General features: G+C 45.3%; 1 protein-coding gene across 1 annotated transcript; it reads left to right on the forward strand.

The window, feature by feature from the left end:
- Nucleotides 1–3,856: 3,856 nt before the first annotated feature.
- Nucleotides 3,857–8,799, forward strand: LAMTOR3 (late endosomal/lysosomal adaptor, MAPK and MTOR activator 3). Its single transcript, XM_005517482.2, has 7 exons — nucleotides 3,857–3,924; nucleotides 4,161–4,214; nucleotides 4,386–4,420; nucleotides 5,078–5,136; nucleotides 5,968–6,101; nucleotides 7,172–7,235; nucleotides 7,945–8,799. Exons 2-7 carry the CDS (start codon nucleotides 4,206–4,208, stop codon nucleotides 8,016–8,018), a joined length of 375 nt encoding a protein of 124 aa, XP_005517539.1. The 5' UTR covers nucleotides 3,857–3,924; nucleotides 4,161–4,205; the 3' UTR covers nucleotides 8,019–8,799.
- The last annotated feature ends 419 nt before the right edge of the window (nucleotides 8,800–9,218 follow it).

Raw genomic sequence — 9,218 nt, forward strand, 5'->3', positions numbered from 1 at the left:
TTCCTGTGGCATAAAGATTAAGCTGCTCTAAATATGGCCTGCAAACATTCTTTTAATATTTCAAGTGGGTGTTTTTCTCCTCATGGTTGTTGCTTTTTTTTCCCTAAAGTCTGAAGGGGTTTTTTTTCTTCAGAAATGTCAATATCTTCCCTGGATTTGTTGAGGGAATCTGCTAGAAATTCATTTGCTCATGAGCAAAATGCAAATTGAAGAGGGTGGAGTACTTAAATCTTTTCAGATGACCTTTCTTCAGAAGGCAAAGCTCTCATTAAAATAAGATACTGGAAAGAAAAGGGGAAAGCAAAACTGGTTTTGAACAGCCTGACTAAAAATCCCTCAACATTTTGGCTACCTGCTCCTTAACTGTTTTTATTAAATATTTATTATTTTATTAAAATTAAAATTATTAAAATATAAATATTATTTTATTAAATATTTAAATAGTCATTACCTTTCATTTAATCTAGAATTATAGATAGCACAAGCATGGGTTCTTGGTTTTGTCCTTTAAAAGCACAGGCAGAAAAGCCTTGCAAAAAGAGAAAAATCTTGGCATGACTCTGACATAGCCTAATGAAAAAAGGAGATGATTTGCATCTGCTGAAATATAACATCAGTATGTGTTCTATTTATGGAGCATCCTGAGTCACAAGAGAGTTCAGTGTTCACATCTGATGAACATTTCCCTACAAGTTCTCTGTTTGGGTAAAACAAGTCTAAATTGGAATTTTTTACCTTTTTTTTTAGACAGTCTTTTTTATTTTACAAGTTTCCAAGAAATGGTAGAACATCACAGCACTAAAAATGCAACAGATGCATTTAGATAGACAGCAAAGACAACTTGAAATTATAAATATTTTTAATACAATTTTGTAACAAATGCTGTAAAAGGATTAAAATACGAGGGCAAGAATATTTTTTAAGGTTGTTTGTTCATGAATTTCATTCACTTTTAAGCAGTTGTTATTCTGACTTCTTGTAGCTCTGTCAAAAAGAAGGAAAGTGTAATAGTAAAAGCATTTTCTTTTTTAAAAAGCAGGTAATAATAAATAAATTAATTCCTGAAGCTATAACTTACATGTAATGTAATGTAATAAATATAGGAAAGAAACAGGCCATTTGTTGTGATTGGCCTTGGCCATGAATGAAGCACTGTGCAGCCAGCTGCTCTCACCCCCACAGCACAACGGGGTGGAGAATCAAACTCAGGTAAAACCTGGGGGCCGAGATGACAGCAGTTCAATCATCAAAACAAAATCAAATATCAATGATCAATAGCAATGAAAAGGGAGACAAGAGAGAGAGGAATAAACCCCAAGAAACAGAAGTGAGCCCAGTACAATTGCTCACCACACTCTGACCGATGCCCAGCCTGTCCCTGACAAGCAGTCAGCAGCTCCTGACCAACCTCCCCAGTTTATACGCTGACCATGAGCTGCTCCATGGGATGAAATATCCCTTTGGCAAGTTTGGGTCTGCTGTCCTGGCCCTGCTCCCTCCCAGCTTCTTGTGCACCTGCTTGCTGCCAGAGCATGGGAAACAGAAAAATCCTGGATTTAGGGTAAGCACTGCTCAGCAACAGCCAAAGTATCAGTGTGTTACCAACATTATTCTTGTACTGAATCCAAAGCACAGCACTCTACCAGCTGCTAGGAAGAAAAGTAACTCCCCTATCCCAGCTGAAAGCAGGACACCATTATAAGCTATACTTCCCATACTTCTCAGTTTGGCAGGAATTGGGTTTGATGATTTGGCTTCTCCACATTTTTACAAGTAATATTAAAATACACTGTTCAGTTACAATGTTATCCTTCATACGAAATACCCTTCTTCCTTCAGTACTGGTTTATTCCTTGTATAGAAAGACTACATTGGGATGGGAAAATAAATTCCCATTAATAGCAATACAGGAGCCATCTCATAGATGCTTTTGCATAGCTTTCATTCAAAATGTGACAGGGAAATAAGTAAAATCAATCACTGAGCATCATGACTTCAAATAATTTTAAAAAAGTTGCATTTTTAAACCTTTTTAGTGTATAGTGGGGAATATTTTAATAAACGAGAAGACCGAGGTTGTCCCAGGTAGCATTTTCAAAAATACTACCAGAAGCTCACACAATGATTTTATGGGGTTCTCTTTTAAGTATCTCTCTAATATGACCAAGTCCTTATCAAATTGCTGTGTGTGCATGGCTTGGATTAAGAAGGAGGTATGAATTCTCAGTATTCAAATAAATTTGTTCTTTTGAATGACCTTTTCCTCTGTTACTTGCAAAAAGTGGCTTATCTCTGTTTCGGGCTTTTTGGAAACTTCGCTGGACCTTTATGTTTAGAAACATTAGCAATTTCCAAGTAAATATATATACATATATATATCTGTACACACATATATATATATAATTTACACTTTTTGAAATTGTAATTTGATACTGGCATCTAAGCAAAATCTTCAGGAATCAACAATGCTCTAGTCACTGGTGGTGTCCCCTGGGCTCAGGATTGGGCCCACTCCTGTTCAGTATCTTTACTGACAATCTGGATGAGGGAATTGTCTACCCTCAGTAAATCCACAGGTGACACCAAGCTGGGTGGCAGTGTTGATCTGCTGGAGGGCACAAGTCTCGGCTGGGGATTTGGACAGGCTGGCTCAATGGGCTGAGACAATGGAATGAGGTTGAACAAGGCCATGTGCTAAGTTCTGCCCTTGGGTCACAGCAACCCCAGGCAGTGCCACAGGCAGGGGACAGAGTGGCTGGGAAGCTGCGCAATGGGAAGGGACGTGGGGTGCTGGTGACAGCAGCTGAACATGAGCCAGCAGTGCCCAGAGGGGCAAGGGAGTCCTGGCTTGGATCAGCAATGGTGCGGCCAGCAGGAGCAGGGCAGGGATTGTCCCCTGTACTCGGCACTGGTGAGGCCACACCTCGAGAGCTGTGTCCAGTTCTGGGCCACTCACTACAAGAAAGGCATTGCAGTGCTGGAGCGTGTCCAGAGAAGGGCAGCAGAGCTGGGGAATGGTCTGGAACACAAGTCCTGTGAGGAGCGGCTGAGGGAGCTGGGGGTGTTTAGCCTGGAGAAGAGGCAGCTGAGGGGTCACCTGGCTGCTCTACAAATCCTGACAGGAGCAGGTAGCCAGGTGGGGGTCAGCCTCTTCTCCCACACATCCAGTGACAGGATGACAGGAAATTACTTCAAGCTGTGCCAGTAGAGGTTCAGGTTGGACATTAACAAGAAATTCTTCATACAAGAGGTGTCTAGATACTGAAATGGGCTGCCCAGTAAGGTGATAGAATTGCTGTTGCTGGAGGTGATTGACGAAAGACTGGATGTGGCACTCAGAGCCATGGTCTGGTTAACATGATGGTGTTCAGTCATAGTTTAGACTCAGTGATCTGGGAGGTCTTTTCCAACCTAAATGATTCTGTGATTCTGTGCTTGGCTTGTAGCAGCTTGGTTTTTTTAGAGAAAAAGCATTGTGTGCTGAGCAGGCTTGGGGTGTTTTTAGTCTACCACAGGGCTCCTGCATGCTGATAGAAGACTTTGAAAACAGATACCATTGTTACACTGTGGGCATCTACTAAATTAATCTATTTTATTTCTTCACATTAGCTGTTACATTATTAGCCTGGAGGTCCATGTTTTGGTGGACTAGATCCAAAAGTACGAGAAATAAGCAACAGTGGAAGAGTAAAACTGGCAGTAACTCTACTCGGCAGAAAAAGACATTCGCTCTCTGCGGTCGATGTTCCTTAACTGAAATGCTGCGGTTTGTTTTGGTTTTGGTTAGTTTTGCTGCCGGGGCGGAGGGCGGGGGCGGCGGGAAGCGGTTCCGGGGCCGGGAGGGCGGTGCCGTAGCTCATGTGACAGCGGCTCCAAGGGGAAGCGGCGGCGGAGCCGTACGGGGCGCGCCGGGGGCGCGGACAGGTACGGCGGGGCGGGCAGGGAGCGCCCCCCGCACCCCCCTCCCGGGCCGCGGTGGTCTCGGCCCAACCGCGCGCCCTCCCCGGCGCGGCTGGGAGCGGCTGTACCACGGCAGCGGGGCGGGGGGTGGCGGCCGGCCGGGCCTCGGGGACGGAGCGCGCCCTCCCTCCGGCCGCTCCCCTCCTCGGAGGCGGTGGCCGCGCCCGCGGTGCCGGGCGGCCTGTCGTCTTGTCTCGCAGGCCCGCGGAGGTGGCGGCGGCGGCAGCACCGGGCGGGCCCCAGCCATGGCCGACGTGAGTGCGGCTTCGCGGGGCGGGCGGGACGCGGGCGGTGGCTTCTGGCAGGGGTGCGGTCGGGGGATGCCGAGGTCGGGCCGGGGCTGTCCGGGCGGGCGGGCGGTGTTTCGGGGCGGGGAGGGAGCTCCGAGCGGCCGTGAGTAACGCGCTGCCCGTCTCTGCCCGCAGGACCTGAAGCGGTTCCTGTACAAGAAGCTGCCGAGGTAACGCGGGCCGTGCGGGGCGGGCACACGGGGACATGGCGAGGGCCATCCGGTGCCAGCCCTCTGCCATGGGTAGGGACACTTCCCACTAGACCAGGTTGCTCAGAGCCCTATCCAGCCTGGCCTTGAACACTTCCAGGGTGGGGTATCCACAGCCTGCCTGGGCAGCCTGTCCCAGTATCTCACCACCTCACAGTAAAAAATTTCATCCTGATAGCTAACCTGAATTTCCAGGTTTTCAATTTGTACACATTACTCCTTGTCCTGTCATTGCAGTTCCTGATGAAGAGTCGCTCTCCGGCTTCCCTGTAAACCCCCTTCAGATACTGGAAGGTTGCTATGAGGTCTCCACTCAACCTTCCCTTCTCCAGGCTGAACAGCCCCAACTTCCTCAGCCTGTCTTTGTGGGGGAGGTGCTCCAGCCCTCTTATCAACTTCATGGCTTCCTCTGGACTTGCTCCAGCAGTTCTTATTATTGGGGCCACCAGACCTGTACTAAATAGAACAAATACTGAATTAGTGAAGGCATCAGGTTTTTTCAATGTTTTCCCCTTCCTTGCACATTTGTTCACACAAAAAAACCTTTCCTACTAATTATTGTGTTTTTAAAATGGTGTCTTTTCTTTTCTTCCTTTTGTTTTTTTTTTTTTTTTGCAGTGTTGAAGGTCTTCATGCTATTGTAGTCTCAGATAGAGATGGTGTGCCTGTTATCAAAGGTAACTTCAGCTTCTCACTGTGCTCTGCAGCTGAAATCCTGATTGAACAGCAGGGGGTGGAGAAGTACAGAAAAATCTTCCTGGTTATGTGAAATACCTAAATATCCCAAGTAGTAGAATTGAATTGGACTTTAAGTAAAAGTTCAGTAGTTGATTATGTACCTTTTTAAATATATCTTGTTGTTTGTGCCCTCAGTAATTGTAGTCCATGGAAGTTTTCCTGGGTGGTAGGGGTTGGAGTGCTGTAAGGTCCTTGTATCTTTAAGTCCCTCACAGGCTGATTGATGCTAAGTAGGAGAGAGAGCTTGGCAGTGTTTTGTTGGCTTTTTTAGTACTTTAGTTTTTATGTTCTGCAGCCCTTGTTTCAGATGTTCTTTCCTTGTGAGTACAATAGTTTAAGGATACAAAGATTCAAGTATTGCAGATTTATTTTGTTCAATGCCCCAGGGTATTCAAACCCCCAGCAGAATTTGCACATCTTCATCTGTATGCAATCAAGTAAGTGACTGTGTGCCAGTAATCAGTTCAAAGGCTGGAATGGGTGCAAACAGTATGGGACACAGAACCAAAGGGACGCGAGCACAGGCTGTGCATCCTAAAGGAAGAGACTCTTTCTTAGTTATGCTAGGAGGGATGCTGGTGTATCAAGCTTTGATCATACAGAGAGCATTAAATGATGTACAGCTTGTGAAAACTGTCTGGTGTTCCTGTGGGAGCACCTCAGATCTCTTGCATGTTTCTCTGCTTTTGGCAGAGCACTAAGCTGGATGAGGGTTTGGGATGCAGTCAGAGACACCATGTCAAGATAAGGATTTTCTTGTTTTGTTCTAGTTGCCAATGATAATGCTCCAGAACATGCATTGCGACCTGGCTTTTTGTCCACATTTGCCCTTGCCACAGATCAGGGCAGTAAGTTAGGACTCTCTAAAAACAAAAGTATCATCTGCTATTACAATACATACCAGGTGAGTAACCTCAGTGTGTCCTGTCCTCAGTGACTTCAGCTGTTCCTGCATTACATTGAGCAAGAGAAAGAAGGTTGTTTAAGCTCTGGTAGATTTTCACTAGGCTGCTATTGAAGTAATTTTGGCTTATTTCTTACACAGCTTAAATGGTTAAGCCAAACTTTCACAGTATTTATTAAACTTTTGTTGTATTTCTTGAAACTTGAGATTTACTGGTTGACAGTGGGAAAGTGTAGTAATTCTGAATTTGCAGGAGGTGTTGCTCAAGTGGTCTTCTGAATCTTTTATGAAAGGTTCATATTCTCTTTTATAAACAATGTTTATAATTAGTGACACCTAACATTAATTAAAGCACATGCAGCCTAATTCATAGCTAATCTTCCTGCCAGTATGGCTTTGTGGTAAGGAAGCCTTGAAATACAGCTCACAATTTTCACAAATAAATTCATTATTTGTGTCCAGAAGTCCATCATCTACTACATTTCTGCTCCTTCATGAGTTCTGGTGGTCCTGAGATCTTTTAATTATGACTGCAGTAAACTGACCAGCTGTTAAGCCTACAGCACGTCAAGCTTTGCTTGGAAATTAAGTGGGTGAATGAGTTAGTTTGCCCACATCAGTACATTGCTTTGACTCTCTTGATGCTACTATAGCTTACTGTTGTGCCCAGGGTGCCAGTGCCCTGTTAATGGAAGAACAGATTCTTCTGTACAGGGAACAGAATTTTAAAACAATAAACCTGCCTGCCCTCCTGTTTCCTGTGGAGGGTGTGGTCTCCGTAGTGTAATCTGCAGGATCTGCAGCTGAAGTAGGGTTCTGTAGAACGTGGAGGCAGAGGGAAATGCCAGGTTTTCCATGTGCATCTCCCTGGACTGTAGTGTAAGTTGTTTTGGTGTTTTTAACTATGAATCAGACACAAGAAACAGTCACTGAAAAGTCACGTCTGTGGCTCTTGCTCCTGCTTGTCCTTTAAACCGAGGAGGCTGCTTGTTGCAGAAAAATTTATGTGTAAAGAGCCCTGACATCCAAGATGTGTTAGCTGCTGGCTGAGCACTTCTCTCTCCTTGCAGGTGGTGCAGTTCAATCGCTTACCTTTGGTAGTGAGTTTCATTGCTAGCAGCAATGCCAATACAGGTAAATCTACAAATTTGTTTTAAAGATTGCAGTATTTTAAGGCCTGGGTATTTTAATAATTGAAAATAAATTCCCTGAATTCACTTCAAGTTAACTTTGTTCCTGCTGTGAATTTAGTTAGCATATTGTGAAAGGTGAGAAGGAAAAGGTGACAGTAAAAATTCACAGAATTTAGGTGGCTTGCTGGAGTTACAATTCTTCTATAAGCAAGTTTGTCCTGTGATTAACCTTGGCCTTGCTGCATGGACAGGTACTGTGCTGTACAAGGCAGCTGTTGGCTCTCTTTCCTGTCAGTCAAGTTAACATTCTTCAGGAACACGTGCAGTTTTGTCTTTAGTTCTGTGGGATGGGGAAATCCTTCAGCCAGACCCTAGCCTTGCTCGTGAGGACACTGGCTAATTAATATGAGCAGAAGGGATTTAATTCTCATACAGCTTCTTGGGCCACGGCAGCTATGGGAAGCAGCAAGGCAGTAGTGGGGGAGAGTTGTGCCTCTTTTAGTGTCAGGGTGCCTCCTTTAGTGCCAGGGACTGTGGACACCCTGCATTGGGGTTCTGGCCACTGTTCACAGGAAAGTGAGTAGCTCACATGAAACATTTCAGGCTTTGGAAAACACTGCCTGTGACTTGGGAAGGGGAGGGAGCTGCAGGTTTTGGAGAGAGGCTTCTCAGTGATGTTGTTTGATAGCGTATTCTGTCTCTCTTTCCAGGGCTGATTGTAAGTTTGGAGAAGGAGCTCACGCCCCTGTTTGAAGAATTGAGGCAGGTTGTTGAAGTTTCTTAACCTGATGGTATTGCCAGAGTGCAGCATTCCTCTGCAGCCCAGTGGACAGAAAGATTCAATAATCGTCAGTCTAATAACACGTCTTGGAAGAAATACCACAGCTCCTTAGTATACTAAGTAAGAGTAAATTGTACATAGTACTGAATCTGAAATGATCTACCAATGTGTTGTAGGTGGATGTTACTTTAGGCCATGCTTGTATTGTGCAGTACTGGAGAGCCCACCAAAATAGCTCCCATGGAGTTTAGCTCAGCCAGCTGAGCCAGGTCGGTGCAACGCCCTTGGCTCAAAGGAGCGACCCCCAGATCTCTTGCTTTACAGGGCACCAGGCACATGGCAGGGTGAGTCCTCAGGCCGGCCACCACTAGGTTGTGGGAAAGCAGATCAGGTGGAGAGAGTGAGCAAAGATGTGGTTGGAGGCATTTTGAGAGCAAGTGTGTTAGCGGTGATGTGTCGGTACAATCAGTTAATATCCCAGCTTTCTTACACCGGGTGTACTTTGGCAAGGGAGTGCTACTAATCTGGATGCTAGCTGCATCCTGCTTCCACTAGGAAGAAAGCTGTTTCTATGGAAGCTATTGCTTTAGGGACTTTCATGATGCCTAGCTAAAAGCACCCAAACAATGTCTCACTTCTTCATGGGTTTTTTTGTGTAATATGGTTGTGAAGATCTCATGTCTCATAGTCTTTGTGTTCATCACTGGTGACACTCTCAGCTTATTTACCCTTAGGTTTTCTTAAGTAAATAAATATAAATAAAAAACAGTATTTTTAAATGACAGAGCCTGGTCCACTCTTCTGTTGCACTGTAATACCCCACAGCACATCTGCTTGTCTCTGGAGAGAAACAGGTCTCTTAATTGTTCATAAATGTCCAAAATCCATGAATTTATAGGCTGAAAACTAACCAGTGCTTCTCTCAGTTGGGCAGTAAGGATATCAAGTCCCAGGGCAGTGCAGAGATCCTGTTGCTGGGGGTCAAGCCTGTGCACTTAGCCCCACCCTGTTGTTCCCTCCCATGTCCCCTTATGACAACTGCCAAGCATTGCAGATCTGAGGGACTGCTCTGGGCAGGTCTGTGCCCCAGGCTGGGAAAGGGGATGCCATGGCCCTGTGTTCACATCTCATCAACCTTTGGTGCATCAGGCAGATGGGGGAAACAGTGGTGCTGGAAATGACAACTGGAAGTTCTTGGCTCAA

This window comes from Pseudopodoces humilis, chromosome 6 (assembly GCF_049639895.1).
Source record: "Pseudopodoces humilis isolate 2021_Gansu_Grassland_sample_001 chromosome 6, ASM4963989v1, whole genome shotgun sequence".
Lineage (NCBI taxonomy): Eukaryota > Metazoa > Chordata > Aves > Passeriformes > Paridae > Pseudopodoces > Pseudopodoces humilis.

Bases quoted from the DNA above. Each gene is read 5' to 3' on its own strand.
- LAMTOR3 (XM_005517482.2), top strand. The intron at 5,137-5,967 runs GTAACTTCAGCT...GTTTTGTTCTAG, and splicing joins TGGTGTGCCTGTTATCAAAG to TTGCCAATGATAATGCTCCA. The intron at 7,236-7,944 runs GTAAATCTACAA...CTCTCTTTCCAG, and splicing joins TAGCAGCAATGCCAATACAG to GGCTGATTGTAAGTTTGGAG.